General features: G+C 42.2%; 1 protein-coding gene across 1 annotated transcript in view; it reads left to right on the forward strand.

Moving 5' to 3' along the window:
• SORCS3 (sortilin related VPS10 domain containing receptor 3) overlaps positions 1-17,464 on the forward strand; it is a 278,055-nt gene that overhangs the window by 114,148 nt on the left and 146,443 nt on the right. Inside the window, exon 3 of the mRNA XM_071749349.1 lies at positions 14,013-14,112. Coding sequence (XP_071605450.1) covers positions 14,013-14,112 — 100 coding nt within the window. The remainder of the gene's footprint in view (positions 1-14,012; positions 14,113-17,464) is intronic.

Consider the following 17,464-nt stretch of genomic DNA (forward strand, 5'->3'; position numbering starts at 1 on the left):
ACATATGCACTGGTCTGGTGGAGCTAATGCAGTGCAGAAAAGTTTAACTTGCGTAGGCACAAGCAAAGCAATCAGACTATTATGGATTAAACTATTGCACTGTACTTATTTGCCTCGATGGAGTGATGGAATCTGCTCTGTTTGTCCTGCTGAGAGTGAGACATTGACATCAGAAAAATTATTGTACAGCTGTGTGCTGGTCTTGGAGCCAGCAGTGGAGACCTGTCTGGCTCATCAAATATTTGCAGTCTTTGTTCTCCAAGGAGGTGGCTTCTGACAACCACTCTTTGCAGCACAGTGAAAGTCCTTCTTGTTCCATGGGGTTTATCTGGTATTGGTGAACAGAAGCCACATTGCTTGTGCAAGGACTGCAGGATAGATCAGTTCTGGAACAGAGCTGGAAACAGGTGATATCTCCCAGCTATGTGTATGCAGCAAATCACTCCTTGTTTCTGAGATGGTGTGCTTGCATAGAGGCTGTGGGTCTTAGAACTGACTGTCCTGGCATGAACATGGACCACACAGCCATGGGCTAAGGTCTTAATAGCTCCAGAATAATAAACTGTGATTCTGGTGGAATGTGCTCTCAGGGTCAGTGTGTGGAACTGAAGGGATCCATAGTTTAAAGTTTGCTTGCTTAAAGTCATCTTACTCTGACCTTTTCTTTCATCTACGTAACCTTTTTAAAAGATGAGTCCAAGCATTGCATTTTGTGTAAAGATGTGATTTTGGCTCTGTTTTTTCCCCTGCCACATTCAGAGATGTTTTATGTCTGACATATGTTTATGATCCTGGAGCATTACAGTCTGTGACTAATAACTCATCTCTGGGCTCTTCTTATTGAATGGTGGCTGATAGCATAGAATAGATGAAAGCAGGGTGAGGTTTCCATCCAAATCAGGGAAAGGGTCTCCATAGCCTGGCTGTTCAGGAGGAAAGGTCTGAACTGTGTTTGCTGGGAGTTAGTAAGAGAAAGAAGGAATGTCTTCATTCCTAGACTGGAAGCGAAACTCTATCTTGCAAAGCACTTGATGGGAGTTTTTTCCAAGATTGCAACAAGAAGTGCAAGCTTGCCAAGTGGAATATTAATTATGTAGAGCTATTCTCTTAATGGTGTCTAGATTGTGATGACAGGTTTTAATTGCACAGTAACTTTTCAGTGATGCAGGGACCAAAGGACATCTGGGCATTGCTGACTGGGGAATTGCTGGAATCTGCCTGATGCAAGAAGCAGCAGCTGCCTGAGGATATCCTTGGTGTCCAGGGAATTGTCATTACAAGGTGTAAAGCTTGGTGTAAGGATGGTGTTTGCTTTATTTACATCATGCTTTCTGGATCCAGCATCCATCCTGCAAGGTTCATAGCACAGTCCTAGGTTTAGTGCTTCCTGTCTGAATTCAGCATTCTTTTAGTTTCCATTTTCCTGTGAGCTATCCAGGCAGCATTTAAATGTATGGAGCAAAATCTCATTTAGAGCCTGTCTGGAAATCACAATCTGAAAAGCTGTCTCTTTATCTTCCTTGTAAGGTTGCAACTCTGGTATTAGCTTGTGACAGCAATTATTGATGATGTCATTAAGGATGAGATCCTATTCCCAGTAATGGATTTAATATTTTCCCCCTTTTTTGCTCTGGGGATACTGATGAGTGGTGGCAGAGTGAGATTTCTTTTTTTTTTTTTTTTTAAAAAAAAGGACTGAAAAAGAGAGAGGGTAGGGGTTAAAGAAACCCATGTTTGTTTTTTGCCCTCATCTGTGAGGGATAAAGATTAATTCATGGAAATATTTTATGTGCTAGAGTAATCTTTGCAAAATAATGACTTTTAGCAAACCCTTATCATTGTTTATTTGCTCCATTTTCAGTATCAATTTTGTAGTAAGGAATGGACAAAGAAATAACCCTTCAGATAGCACTCCCAACATGCATTTACTCTTGGCTTGAAAAGAAAGCTGCTGTTTCACCCTGGTACTCTGGTTATTATGAACATGTTTTAAAGCTTAGTAGCTGTGCAATAGATGCATGTGTACACGATGTAGGATCTCTTTTTGTGTTCCCTCTTTCAGTAATCACAGTACTTAAGTCCTAAAATGAACTTTATTGATCTGTGACTGTAGCTCATTAACATGGAAGTGTTTCCTTCCATCTGAGTCAAGCACAAGTATGTGTGTGTTTAAAATTGAGTCTGGGGAAAAGCTGTTTTAATTGCATGAGCTATCATTAATAGAAGCATATACCAGAGGGGTTAAAGAGGTATTGGGAGGGGAGGCAGAGGGAGAAATTAATTGAGGAAAGCTTGGTTAAAGGTTGATTATTTTCCTTTGTGGGAAATAAGTGGGAGATCTTCTAATAAATTTGTTCATATTTTGAGCTGTCTAAATGATGTAAGTCCACTGTGGTACTTAGCTAAATGTGGGTGGTGGGGCTGAGTAGAGTTAATGTTCTGAGGAACATGCTGTAGTGTATTGAGGCTTCCAGTTTTAGATTTGATAAGTAGTTTCTTTCAGACACATACTAGCTGAGGGTCTAATGTTAAAGGATGAGCAATCAAGCAGTGTGCTCAAAACAGTGGCATGAATCCAGCAGGTTTCCTGTCCAGATGCCCTCCCAGGGACCTTCTGAAGGGACCGAGGAGAAGGAAGGAAACTCACCTGCTCTGAGTCGTTGGCTACTTATCACTGCCCTTACTCTTTGCAATGAACTACAGATATGCACTTCTTTTCCTATACATTCTTATGCTCAGCATGTCCGTGTGTTGCTCACTGATGTCTCAGTCATGACTAAATGCTCTTGCTAGAAATCATGGCACTGTATGAACCCTCCTCTTTTGTGCCTCTATTTCATTTTCTCCTTCATCCTCAAAAGTAAAACCCAGGGAGATGTGCACAGACAAGTCTGCAGAACTGACCCTGCTCTGAGTGGTTGATCAGATCCTTGTTTACTGCAGGCTGGTTTTTTTCAGAGCATTACTATTCAGCCTGCAGAAAGATTCATTCCAAGAATGTTAAAGCTGATGGTAAAAAAACCCACGTGCCTTCTGAGAAGGGAGCTAAAAAGGATAAGGAAATGGTCAATGATAAACTGCTGCTATTTCCTAATTAATCACAGGCTATTGCAATCTACCTGCTAATAGATGGGCAACCCTTTATGCTGATATTATTCCTGGGAGTCTGACTGGTGGTCTCCAAGAATGTAGTATCATGCTTCATTTTCTTATTGGCTTTTGAAGTATTGGGTTGACTGGAGTGAAGAAAAAAGGCCATTTCTTTCCCACTCTAAATAATATCACTGACAGAACTTAAGTTCCACTCTAATTTAAAGCGGAGTGCTGTTAAAAACACAGCCAACACAGGCAGAGATCCTCAGTGGGACTGAAGCCCAAGTTCAAGTAGAAAGTGTGGCCAAAGGCCCAAAACATGTTGAGTGGAAAGTGGAGTTCTAGGACGATTTTATGTTGATGTACTCTGAGCTCTGGCATAGCCCAGGGCACAGTACCTCACCCAGTAGGTCAAATCCACCTGTGATGGCTAAAGAAGTGTGGGTCTCAGTTTACAATTTGAAATGTCTGCATCTATAGGACCATTTGTGGGAGATGCCAGACTTCAACCTAGGTGGTTGGAACTACAGAAAAATATGTCACCACTGGCAAAAAAATCACAACCACATAAAAAGTCTGGCAAAGCAGGAACCTTGCAGGTCTCCCAAGATACCTTCCAATGCCTATGGTACAACAGCATCCTTTCTTCACTGAGCCTCACAGTCTGCATCTTGGGTGTTTGAAAAGGTTTGTTAGCTCTTTCTGGCTGTTACTTAAGCCAGGCTATCAAGCTAGAGAGAAGCCTGGTCTCTTCCAGTACTTCCTGTTCTTTCTCTGCTCCTCAGCCTAAGATATCCTTCCTCAGGAGTTTCCAGGGGGAGTTGTGCATTTCCTTCAGCTCTATTTACTATTCCTTCATTAAAATGACAATCACCCAGCAATCTCCTGGGGGACTTGCTGAAGCTGACTTTTTGAGCTGTTCCCAGTTTATTGATCTTCTGCCTGAAAAAATTCCAACAGTTTATTCTCCCAAGACAAAGTGCTTTTGTGTTAGATGAGTTTCCGAGTGCGGAGCAGAAAAGATGACAGGAAAAGGAGGCTTTTCTGGGGTAAAATTAAGCTTGAGCCAGCTGTGGTTTGAAAAATATTAGGCAGTGAGGTCTTAGGGCATGACAGTGCAGGGATGATCAACTGAGTGCTTTTTGAGCTGCTCGCAGTTCATAAACAGTTGGTGGGGAAGAGGGGGATCCCCGTGTTGAGCATCTGCCATTTGGATAACAGTGGTTTATTAACCTTGTTAATAAACAGTAAACTTCCCTCTCTGGAAATTCTGTATAGACACAAGCTTAGACCTCAGTGTCTGCATTTTGAAAACATGCTAACCAGAATCAAGGCTGTTAATCTTTGTGCTCAGAGAATAGATGGGCTCACACTAAACCAATGCTAGTATGAAATATCTACAGGCAGTGTAGCACTGGATTTAACTGTCTTATGAGAGGCTTAATCCAGCTGCTTATCTGAATGTTGCCCAAGCCATGAAACTGGCTGACAGATGACAGTTTTCTTCCATTTTTTCATTGATGTTAGTATCCCAAGCTAGGAAACTGAGATTTGAGTCACCTACCCCCCTCTCTTTGAAGGGTGAAGTGACCTACACTTAGGGTAGTTTGCATTCCTCAATGTGTCCTTATTCTCCAGAGCAGCTTGGAGGGCTTCTTTGTCCTCCCTATCTAGCACAGAAATACAGAATTTAGTTTCATAGTCTTCCCCCAGCATTTTGTTCAGTATGCTTTTAAGGGGAGTTTCAGTGTAAATGTATCTAAAGCATGGATGTTAAACTGAACCTCAACAGTTGCTTCAGCAAATCCTGCATTCAAAGTTCCTTCCTTTTTCTACAAAATAATGCAAATTAAAATGATGAGCTATTTAAAAGAATCACTACAGAAGCATTTTTAGTTATAGTAAAAGTAGAAAAGGGCCCAGGAAGGGCCTTGTTTCTAATTAATAACCTAATTAATATCTGATTAATGATGCTTTGTCATCAAAGCTCTCTTTTATCTTTGCGGCTATTAAAATGTCCTCTAAACCAAATTTCTTGAGTATGTCTTGATAAGGCCATTTTTGCTGAGTCCATCAAGTGGTTGGCATCAGATCAGTGTATTGCCTTATCAGGGATGCATAAAACACCTCTTTGGAAAATTAGAATACATCAGAATCACAATAAATTTTAGACAGTACAAGTGGGGAGTGAGTAATGATGAGGTGTAGCTTTCACATAGTTTGCACAGTGACCAGAGCAGTAAAAGGAGAAGCTTTTCTGAAGCCAGAGTCTCTCAGCTCCAAATGTCCCCTCTTTATGGCAGCTGAAGTGTTTTGTGGGGGGTGTCTGCAGGGATGTGGTATCAGGTGAGAAGCCAAAAGATGACAGATTCTAGTGCTCTTCCCAAGGCTGCTGATGTGCATGTTATATGTGTATAACTTCCATGTTTGGGCTTCTGTGAGGCACAGATTCTACTTGTGGGCATTGCCTATCTGGCTACAAGAAGGTTTACCAGGAGGTCATCAGTGGTGTAATGGGGCAAGTATGGAATGAAGGGAAGTGCTTATCCCAGCTTTTGAGGAGAAGCCATCTCCCATTTCCTCAGGTCTCTGGGAAACCTGTATCACATTTCTCTGCTTGTCTCTGCTGTCTTCACATTTTATTGCTGCTACAGTATCTATGGTGTACTGGAGTCCTGATATTGTTTGGCACTTCTAGTAATAATTCTTACACATATTCCCACAGGATAGCAACATTTAAAACACAGAGCACTGGAATGTTACAACATGTGAGGAGCTTTTCATCTTGGGCAGGGTGAGTGAGGTCCTTCCCATTGTATGTACTGCCAGCTCAGTCCATGAGCTTTTCTAATCCATTTAAGAATAAGATACATCTTGCCTTGTCCTACCCATCTAACAGCTGAGTGTATGTTTTGGTTGCTCTGGACTTCTTTTACTTGAAGGGAGGAAGACACTTAAGGGAGCACCACAGCCTCACCTATTTTAGTATGAATGAGTTATCCTCTGAAGTGAAGTCTGTCTATAGTTAGAGAGAAAACATGGGAGCTCAGGTTAAATACCTAGTTTTAAGTAGTTACATTTAAGATGAGATGAATGGCCATGGAATAAAGATGATGGAGTCTTAGAGCCAGGGGAGCAGAGTTGTTTTAGGATCACAGTAGGAGGCACCAATCTTTGTTGCCTTTTTGCCTCGTTATTTTGGGCTATTCTGCAGCAGAATATAAAGTGATGCCACTATGCCTGCAGCCTGCTCGTTTTGATCAGGATACCAGGTCCTCTAAAAGCAGAGCATACTTTTAAAAAGGCTTTTATAGTTCATGCTCTTGCCTGCCATGAGGTGCTAGGATCCACCAATTTGGTTTATATTAATTTCTACTTCAGAGGAAAGATTTTGCCATCCTATGGCAGAATCAAAATGTTGAGAGAGCTTCAGGGCTGCCTTTAGCCAAATCTGTATCCTGTATCCAAATCTGTGTACTGTACAGGTATCCTGCCTCTGAAAGTCCTAGAACAGGGAATATCAGACTCTGGTTCCTTGGTTTATTCTGGCAGCTCCTGCTTTGCCAAGCATCCCTCCCTTTCTCACATTCATTTCCTGCAAGTAAATGTGTTTTCTGCAGCATTCCTGCCTTCCCTCTGTGTCTCAAAAGAGGATCTTGCTAGTTGGGGTCATTATACAGATAATTTTAGATCTGAAACTGCTTCTGCCTTTCCTTAGAAATGTTCTATCTGGAGGTAAAGGAAGGCCCAGGTGCAGAAGAGAGAGGAGGCTGGGAAAGGGCAGCCCATTTGCTGGTGGTGAGTGCTCCTTTGACCACCCAGTGGCACATTGGTAGTCAGTGATACCCAAGAGAGGATACCTTTCATGTCAGAAATAATAATTAAAAAAAAAAAAAATCTTCAAGAAAAAAGAGAAGAAGCCAATGTTCCATGGTAGCTCCTTCATTTTGAACTGTAAATCATGATGACTAATGCATCATGGCAGCTCATTTTGCCTTGCCAGTCTCCACTGAACATTATAAATTGAAATTTATCAACAAATCTCATCTTCAAATAATTTGGATGTTTGGTGATGGGAATTGTCATTAATCATAAAAGAAAGGGGGTGGAGGAAGGGTGGTGGTATAATAGAAATTAAGATATATATTCTGCTGTTTAGAAGACATGCAAACCAAAAGGAAAGAATAATTTTCAAGAGAAATCACCAAATCTATGATCAACTTTTATTTCTCCAGTGGGATCTCTGGCTTTAGGTCCTTTTCTAAACTTTATGGAAATGAAAGTCCCCTAGAACTGATGGGTTACGGTACTAGAAGTACTGAAAATAAAAAACTTTGTACGTGATGGCAGAAAGTAGTTTTATTTAGGTAATTTTAAACACTCCTGGTATTTACTGATATACTGGGATAGCTGATTTTTCAAGACACATCCTGTTAAAGTGGGCTTGTTACGTGGTAATAGTGGGCTCCAAATTACATTATTGAGTTAAAACAAAAGGGAACATCTCATCAGCACACGGTAGTGTTGTTTATTACCATGTGGTTGCCAAGAGTTTCCCTGGGGGGTCAGGCAGGTTTATGGAACTAAAAGCCCAATGGTGGTTCTTGCACACAAAGGCATCATCTTCAATTTAGGAAATCTGTGATATTGCTGGGGGCTGGGAACCTACACCAGGAAGCAGTACCATATGGATACTCAGTTTCTGTTAATTTTTCCAGACTTTCAGTTTTCCTTAGTTTTCTCTAGTGGGATGGAGACCAAGTGAGGCAATTGTTTCTATTTGCAGTTACAAAACATTCCAGCTTTGTATTTATTGGAGTCACCCTGAACTCATGGTTGCATAAAACCAAGCTCTCAACACAGCAAATGCTGTGCTCTGCTAAGTGAAAGGTTCACTGATGCTTGGGTTTGTTTCGTTTGTAATTTGGCATAGCTCCACAGGACTTCTGGGGGTACCTTCCTTGTAAAACGTCCACAGACAGAGGATGCCCAGCTACCAAAAGCCAGGAGCTAGTCTAAAATCTCCAACAAGAAAGAAAAGAGAGTTCAGAGGGGCTGAGATAGAGCATGCTAAATAGCTGATACCCTTTTGAAAAGGAGGAGCCTCAGCCCTGCCTGAGATCAGCTTCCCACACAGTGCAGTGGTTACTATGCTCCAGTAAGAACCTGTTCAGCCATTTGGTGCAGAGCAGTGTGGTGAAATTGGTGTTTTTCCAGTTTTTGCCTGAGACTTGAACCGCTTACAGTCACCAGGGTACCTGGCCAAAGGGGCTTATGGTTGGGGCTACCACAGGAGGTGGTCAAGCTCATCAAGCTCAGGCTCAATAGGAGCCTTTTCACAGCGTGTTGTATTTTCAGAAAGGCCTATATCTGTTTTTACCCTCCCCGAGATAAAGGGAGGGTAAATTGGAGGGGGAGGAAGAAGACAGGAACAAATTGTTTGGCAATGGAAGTTTGGCAGCTTGAGTTCTTGTGTTGTGCAGTTAGTAAGTGCATTAATATGTGAACTGTGTCTGAGTGTTTTCCTACAGCTGGATGTTCAGAGATGTGCCTGCTCTCATGTCTCAAGGGATTTGGTCTCATGCTGCAGCTTTTCTCTGAGCACTAACAAGTTTGCTCCTTTTGCTGGCCGATGGCGCTCATGAAACTTGGATAAATTTTGTTCCTCTTGAGTTTTTGTTTCTCTGTCAAACTGGGAGAAAAGTTGGCCAATGAGTGAAAGCCAGAAGTTGTTTGGGGGTATGGAGAGAGAGAGACACTGCAGGCAGACAATTTGCAGGCACCTGACAAGAGAAACAAATGTTAATCTGCGCTGTGTGTGTTCCTGTTGCTCTCTGAAGTGCAAGATAATCAGGGTGTTCTGCTCATTTAAGCAGAACTGTGTCCCCGTGCAGTTCTCAACATGGGGTGTGTGTGTGCATTGGGATTCTGTTCTGGAGATGAATACATACATAAGCTTTAGTATCTTAGGAAAAAAAAGACTGAGAATCTAAAATCAAAGCTATACCTGTTCCTCCTCCACACAGTTGAGGAGAGTCACAGCCTCAGAGGAGAAACCCCCTGACAGGAGAGTTGGTGGCACATGTACACAAGTCAGGGGCTGACTTGTCCTTCACAGCCACCTAGTGCTGGCATTTGCATCTTTTTCCCCTGAGACACTGGTACATATTTTATAGCCTATCTCCATAACTGAGCACCTGAGATTTCAAACATGCAAAACCTTTCTTTGCCTGACAGAGCCCTGAGATGGAAACCACCCAAGTGGTGAGGCCACACCTCGAGTCCTGTGTCCAGTTCTGGGCCCCTCAGTTCAGGAAGGAGACTGAGGTCCTAGAGCAGGTCCAAAGGAGGGCAACCAGGCTGGTGAAAGGACTTGAGCACAGATCCTATGAGGAGAGGCTGAGGGAGCTGGGGCTGTTCAGCCTGGAGAAGAGGAAGCTCAGAGGAGACCTCATCACTCTCTACAACTCCCTGAAAGGAGGTTGGAGCCAAGTGGGGGTTGGTCTCTTTTCCCAGATGACTTTCAACAAGACAGGAGGGCATGGTCTTAAGTTGTGCCAGGGGAAGTTTAGGTTAGATATTAGAACGAATTTCTTTACAGAGAGGGTGATCAGACATTGGAATGGGCTGCCCTGGGAAGTGGTGGACACTCCGTCCCTGGAGATATTTAAAAAGAGCCTGGATGTGGCACTCAGTGCCATGGGCTGGGAACTGCAGCGGGAGTGGATCAAGGGTTGGACTTGATGATCTCTGAGGTCCCTTCCAACCCAGCCAATTCTATGATTCTATGGTTCAAGAGGAGGGGCTCCTCTAGAAGCTGTTCAGGTGGCATTCTCTCAGCCTCTCCATACCTCTGCTTCATATCCCTGGGATGAGCAAGTCTTATCAGAGTGTTTAAGTCTGCTTGCTCAGGCCTGTTTGGCAGATTCAGAGGGCAGCTCAAACCAACAGGAACAAGCTGGATTTTGTTTGCTCTCAGTGCACTGAATTGTGACCACTTTCAGTAGAGAGAAGCTTCTCTTCCTGGGTGTGCTCCTTGAGCCCTTGCTCTGACAAGGCTGTGGCACAGCACTTGCAGCAGGGGTTAATTGCAGCCCATCAGAGGAGAGCAGTGATCAAGCAGGGGATTTTAATTCCCAACTGCTTATAATTGAATACAGTTAGGGCAGAATTTGTGGTCTCCCCGTAAATTATTTACATTATAAACCCTGCTTTTCTGAAGAGAATATATGGAATTTGGTGTCACAGCCTGTTGCAAAAAAAGCATAGGGCACTTGTGTTGCCCTGGATCAAGTCTTTCTTTATGCTAACCAAGACTTCCTTTTGGCTGGTAGGAACTGCTAGTTATTAAAAACAAACAAACAAAAAGGTGAGTTGGAGCAGACAAAGGTCCATTAAAGACTGAATTTACTGCTTTTCACTGTGCTGCCTTTCTTGGGGTATTGCCAGCAGCTTGGTTTGCAGGGTAGGAAGCAGAATAGAGGGGACAATGAAATGCTGCAAGATCCATGTATAAGGATGTTGAACTTATGTTGTTGATATTATGACACATGGGACAAAATGCATGGACTGAGTTTTTAAGGCTCTGTGTGTATAGCCAGAGTCCATTCCATATTGTCAAGGTTTCTGTGCTACCAGCAGTGTAACAAGCTACAAGAATTTGTTTTATGAAAGCACTGTTAATTACATTTTTAAGTAGACCTATATGGATCTGTGGTTACAAGCAACCTGCAAATAACAACTTGAGGTTGAAGGCTGGAACAGTCTTCCAAGATGATGAGAATCTGGTGATGGCTTCAATGGAGCAAACCAGAGGAGAAGCAGCCAGGCAGGATCAGTTGGCCATAAAAGGCCCAACCAGAGTTCAAGCAAGCATTTGGGGTACAAGTCATGGGAAAAGGCTTTTGTATCACTGAGTCTTTTGTCATTTTGATATAACTACAACCTTTTTTCCCCTCCACTCCCTTAGTAATGGGCTTTGAAGTGGACCCAAGCTTGAACAGAGGAATGGAAGAAAACATGGCATCCAGTTTGTGGTGTCAAGCAACTGTACAGACACGTGGGCTAGTTAATTTAGTTAGAAGTCTTTGACTGCAAAGATAAGTAATTAATAAAGGAAAAGGGTTCAAGTTAAGAGTAGAAGCTGAGTCAGAACTGTTCTGTTCCTCCTGTGGGTCACACCTCTTCAAATGTTCAGGCTTGGGTTGCTAAAATTAGGCAGCAAACTTTTTTTTTTTTTTTTTTTTTTTTTTTTTTTTTTTTTTTTTTGTAAATACTTGTTTTCAAATTAAGCAGTTTGGTAGGAATTTAGCAGGTTTGAGTACCAAGCCATACACTAGGTGATTATAGAAGCTGAAATGGCTACTTATAGATGTCTGCTTTTGAAATAATGAACCAGTACCTATGCAAGTATTCAGTTTCTCCATCTCTAGAATAGAGTTAATATTTCCCAGCATGGCCCCTGGGGCTTTGTTAGTTTGAATGGATTAATGCAAGACAAAAGCTTTAGATTCTTTGTATGAAAAAGTGCTATGGAAATACAGTATATTACTGTGATATCCTTTGAGACTTTTCTGTGAAGCCAGTGGTGACACTCATGATAATAAAGAAAGCCTTAGAAAAACTAACGAAATAATGATCATACTGCCTTTCTAGCTATTCTTTGAAAGGACAAATGCAATAGGTGATAATGGTTAAATGAGAAAGAGTCATTAGGGCATCCAGCCTGCATCTTTAGAAGTGCAAAGCATTTTGGGAGATCTGAATATGACTCGGAGAACAAAACCAAAGTAGCTCTGTCAGAATATTAAACTCTTCCTTGTATTCTCTTTGAATGCTGATTGAAACCAGTGATCTCTTTCCCTGGCTGCTGGTGGGTACATGTGTGGTTGCAGATGTGGCTTGTTCAGAGCTTTAGTGCTGCTGGATGGGTGGGCTCAAGGAAGCTCAGTGCTTGCCCTCTGTGTGTTAACCTCTGCTAAGAGCTCAGTGGTGCTTGGGGATTCCTGACCAGTTGAATTTGCATGTATGGGAGTACTTGTGCAGTGGAATTAACTGACCTGGATTATTCAGTTTTATTAATCACTTAGCTTCAGTTTCAAGCTTGGCTGGAGATGGATAGCTGCTAGGTTTTTGTGGGGTTTTGATACCCAGTGAGACAAGAGCTTCGCACTGCTTGGATGGGAAAGTGCAATGGAAACAGAGTACATTGTTGTAATATCCTTTGGGAGGTCCCTGTGAAGCCCAGTATCAATACTATGCATTATTATGAAAGAGTATTAAATGTAAGAAGAACTAGTATTAGCTTTATTTTAGTATTAAAGAGTTAGACCAGAAGACTAAGAAGTTGTTTAAGACTTGAAGCACCCCTGGCTGCTATGTATTCAAAGGAGGAAGGGTGGCTCAACCCATTTGAAGAAGGAACCAGTTTGCAAGCATACAGGAATTGTGTTTGAAAGATGCACAAAAGAAGCTTTTGACTTCATGGGTCCTAGTGTTTGGAATCCTGAAACCAGCTGTCTGGTTTTGTGGCATGGCCCTTCTGGTGTAATTCTGGACTCCAGTAGCATCAAGGAAACCAGACAGCTGGGTGTGGATTCTGGCATTGTTCTGTGCCCACTTGAGTGGGTGCCCTGAGCCCCTGGGCACATCAGCACAATTCACTGTGATTCCAGAAGGGTGACTTGGGCTGTTTCTCTGCCAGGCAGACAAGGAGCAGAGGACTGCTCTTTGGTTCTCAGGCAGAACCACAAAACTGCAGATGCTAGAGGCTACTCAGAGAACTACTGAAACTACTTACAGGGAAAGACTGAATTGCTATGTGTTCTCTAATCATCTGTTTAGTAAACATGTGATTAGAGTGGAGGGCAGGGACCATGAATTCTCATAGAACAAAATCATTGGTATGTCCAGGTAGGCTTTTTTGTGATGGTCTTTGCTTGTTGACCTGATAAGGATTGTTTTTGCTGTGTCCATATGACAGAAGCTGTGTAGAGCCAGGAGCCAGGCTCTCTACACTGTTTGGATGGGGTGGGTAGGCTTTTCATGCAGGTTGTGACACCCTTTCTAAAGCAAACTGTTACTGACTGCTCTTCAGGTGTGGGATTCTGTACTAGGTAGCTCTTGATTTGTTCTGGCAGGAGAAATCTTACATGTTAGGAAAAGCATAGTACAAAACCAGCAGCGAAGCAAGCAGGGCAAAGTGAGGTTTCAAACATGCCCACAAACGAGGAGGAGGAAGCTACAGAAAACCCTCTCTGACAAAGCAACCCTTTTCCCCAGTCACGAATGGGTGATGCCACCCCCAGATCATCTGTTCTTCTGGGTGGGATTTGCTAGCGTCATCTTTCTCTGTAACTCAGAAAAATTAAATGCCTGGCATGAAGCAGGATGGGGGTGCCCAAGGACTCAAGATGCCAATTTAGGTACATTTTTATCTAGACATGAATTCAGCTGTTACAATTCTGAGCCACATTTGGATCCCCATCTCCAAGTCAAAAATCAGCCTACGTAAATAAAACTGTTGTTGATGGGTTTAATTTCGATTCTTCTGGTGGATATTTCTGAAAAGAAAATTTGTCCTAACTGTGCTGCTGAGATTAGAGTCCTCTCACATAGATACCATTTGCAGTCCCACACTAGCACATGAGAACAGAGCCTGCCCCCAAATTCCATCTTCAATGGTGCACCAAAGCTCCCCAGGTGGGTCCATAGGATCAATTCGTGCAGAGATAGACCCTTCCTCAAATGAGTCAAGTTTCCTTCTCTTTTCTGCTGCCCACTCTGAATGAAATGCAAAAGCTTGAGTTTTAGGATTAATAACACTCAAGCTGTAAAGTTGAGCATCTGTTCACACAGTCATTTTCTTCCCCTGAGCTCTAATAACCACATGAACTCTCTTTGTCTCCTCTTTCCTCCAGGTCAACAGACTATGGCACTACCTATGAAAAACTAAATGACAAAGTAGGCCTGAAGACTGTGCTGAGCTACCTCTATGTCAGTCCCACTAACAAGAGGAAGGTAAGGGAGAGCCATTGAGCTGGTAGCTATAGAAACAATCTGATGGAATTCTGTTCATTCTGAGAGGAATTATGATCCTAAGGTGAAATCCATTGGTAATCCACAAGAGCTTGAGTTTACCATCTAAGTTGCACAGAATTCCATGGTATCCAGTAGAACTATGCTTGGTTTTGTGATAGGGATGGAGTCCTTAATCTCTTGATGAATGTGTTAGAGAAGTAAGATTTTTTTTTATTTGCTTTTGACTGTTACATCTTTACAGGCTGTGAACTCACTGAAATGTTTCCAGGACTTTTACTTGTGCTGACTTTGACTAATACATGTCTTCCTACCTTCTCTGTCTCCTTATTATTCAAAATGTTGAGTAAAAGGCATTTATTTCTGCATTTGACTCTTCTCCCCTTTTCCCCAAGCTAGAAGTTGGAGGTAAATATGTAAATGACATTTTCATTGGTTACATCATGTAAGGGGGCTGAAAGCAGAGTATGCCTGGGAGAGTGGGTGGAAGACCTAAGATTTGATCTGAATGTGTAGGAGAGAAGATGAAGTCATAGCTTTCAAATCCTCTGCTCACACTTCCCACATGATGCAATTAGGGCTGCACCTGGCTCACAGAGCTCAGCCCAAGTGTTACTACTCAGTGACTTTTTGGTTTAAAATTATTGCCAGTGTTGATTCAAGGGAGGTGTTGGGACAAAGATGCTCTCATCAGCACACAGCTAATTGCTGGCAGTGAAACTGTGTTTGGATGGGGTGCAGCACATTTGGCTTAATCACTTCCAAATTACCCCTCTCCTATCTCCATCAATAGGTTTCCAAACTAGTATATTGCTACTTGTACAGTTCATTTTACTACTACTGGCTTTCTCAGCACTGATCAGTCTACAGAGGGTGCAGGATCAATGGATATTTCAGTGTGTGCAACCTTAAGGCAATCATAGGTCTGATTACTATTGGCAACAATGTTTGTGAGTTTGGATGTGTAGTGAAATAGAATGCGGTGGGCAGGGGTCAGCTTATGTATTTCCAAAGCAGAAGCTGAATTATTGTGACAGCTACCTTGAATTCTTTTTTTTTTCTGAGCAAAATGGAATCAAGGAGTTTATTGTGATGAGGTGTTCTGCTATTACACCCCTTGCATATCCAACATGGCAGGCACTGAAGAGTTAATTCTTCTTTATTCTGTTTCCAAAGCAACTCTGCCCACCTAAAATCAGAGGCAGTATGCTCACTATACAAATCCTATGTCACTGGAGTAAAGTCTCCCTCACAAATTGGAGTAGTAGGATATATGATTATTTTCTAGCCATTTCTCAAGCTATCAAGCTTTACAGAGAAGCAGTCTTTTCTCTCTTTTTTTTTATTTAATAACACCTTCATTTTATCACATGACATTTTTTTAAAATTTCTGTTTTGGTTTGGTTTTGTTCTTGGGTTTTTTGGTCTTAAGGAAATGATTTCTGATTCTGGACCTCTGCGTTTCTTCTCCCTTTTAAAAATCTTTTGAAATGGAGAGACAAGCTGTAAGGAAAACCCACAGGAAACCAGCTTCAGTGCTGGCTGCTGTAGGAACAAATTTATTTTCATTCTTTCTACCTTTGCTAAATATATGGGCACTGTTGTTTTGCATGTTTAAACAGCTGGTTTGTCTGAACCTGGAGCTGACTCTGCTTTGGTGACAGTGACAAAGCAATTCCAAACATCTATGCAGCATTTAAAAATGCCTGTAGAAGGTGTTACTTGATTGGAGCATCTGGGATTTGTCAGATAGAGTTCCTTGTCCACCCACTCCTTACAAATTCATGAGGTTGCTGCACTGCAAAAAATGCCCTTGGCTTGTCTCTTGAGGTCTCTCTGGGTGGATATTGTTACACGGCCTACAAAGTAAGCATCATCTTTTTGCTGAGTTCCTGAGGACAGCCAGTAAGAGTGAAATGCAAAGCAGTAGGTGAGGAGAATCAGTTGCACCCAAGTAGGGGAAGTCCAGATCCCTTGTGTTTCACCTCTAACACCACAAGTGCTGGCAACTTGAACACAGTGCAGTGATTTCTGGTGAGCCTCAAAAAGGGATCTTTGTTTGAGGCATAAGCAAGGAGGGGGATATCAGAAGTAAGACACGTGTGCTCAGGGCCTGTACACACAAAGTGAATTGGGCAGATCCTTTCCAGGCAAGATATCTTCTCCTGAGACACTGGGTCCCAGATAGTGTTTGGACCCTGTGTGCCTCTCAGCTCATGTCAGTTTTTGATGAATTTGCACACTGTTGCTACCCCTGTCTGCTCATTAGTGCTTAGAGGCTTAGCAGTTATTGGAGGAGGGGAAGAGTGTTCCACACAGTCATTCCTAATTGATATACTAGTGAGAAAGATAATTACTTCTCAGCTGCCCTGCAGAACTACAGTGGGAATTACCTGTCGGATTTCTTTGAAGACCCAAAATGCCTCTCTTCAGCTGTTAAATAGGAATTATGCATTCAGCCAAATGCCAGTTATATAAACGTCATTTACCTGAATTGTGACATAACCCTAGGCTCAATTATGAGGCAAGAGGGTTTAAATTATGTCTTCTTTCTTTCTTCTTTAAAAGAAAAGCTTTTTATTTCTAATTTCCTTTTTTGAAAATTTTGGCTGCTATATTGTAAGGTTTTTGGCAGCTTCTACTGTATTTCTCCACTTAGTACTGTGCCAGGTCATGGTGGAAAGGACCAACATCTTTGCTTATTGCAGTATGGGGGATGCAGTGAGGCCAGAGTTGAAATTCAGAGGCTGGGTAAGACATGGCTACAACCCATGGTCTGGGAGCCTGTGTCATTCCCATTCACTCTTGGTCTCAAGAAAGCTACATCTGATGCATGTTTTACTCTCCTGTCTTATGGCACTCCACCATTCCTTTCTAGAAGCACTTTTAGGCCTTAAAATATTTAAATCTCTTTGGGTTTTATTCTACTCCCTGTAGAGTTAATGTCTGAGGAACTGTTATGAATGATGACAAAAGCAAGTCCCTAGTTTACTCCATGTATCACTTGCCTCCCTCTTTTAAGCTAAAAGCTCTTGTTTCAGTTTGGGTTAAATATTTGGTCGATTTTCTTAATTTTTTGTTCTCTTTAGGCTTCCTTTTAAGCTGTTCTCATGTGTGTCTCCCATTCACAACTGGAGAGCCCCAACAGGGTGTTGCATATTATCTCTGCCTGTATTTGGTGTCATACTGAGTATTCAAATGTCTTTCCTGACACAGCAGGCTGGAAAATCCTGGAGCCCACTGGAAGGAACTGTTCCCTCCATCCTGCCCTTTGTGCCCAAGTGAAACACATCAGTCACTGGTGTTTATCAGTGGGTAAAATCAATGTAGAGAG

This window comes from Heliangelus exortis, chromosome 7, assembly GCF_036169615.1.
Source record: "Heliangelus exortis chromosome 7, bHelExo1.hap1, whole genome shotgun sequence".
Taxonomy (NCBI): Eukaryota; Metazoa; Chordata; class Aves; order Apodiformes; family Trochilidae; genus Heliangelus; species Heliangelus exortis.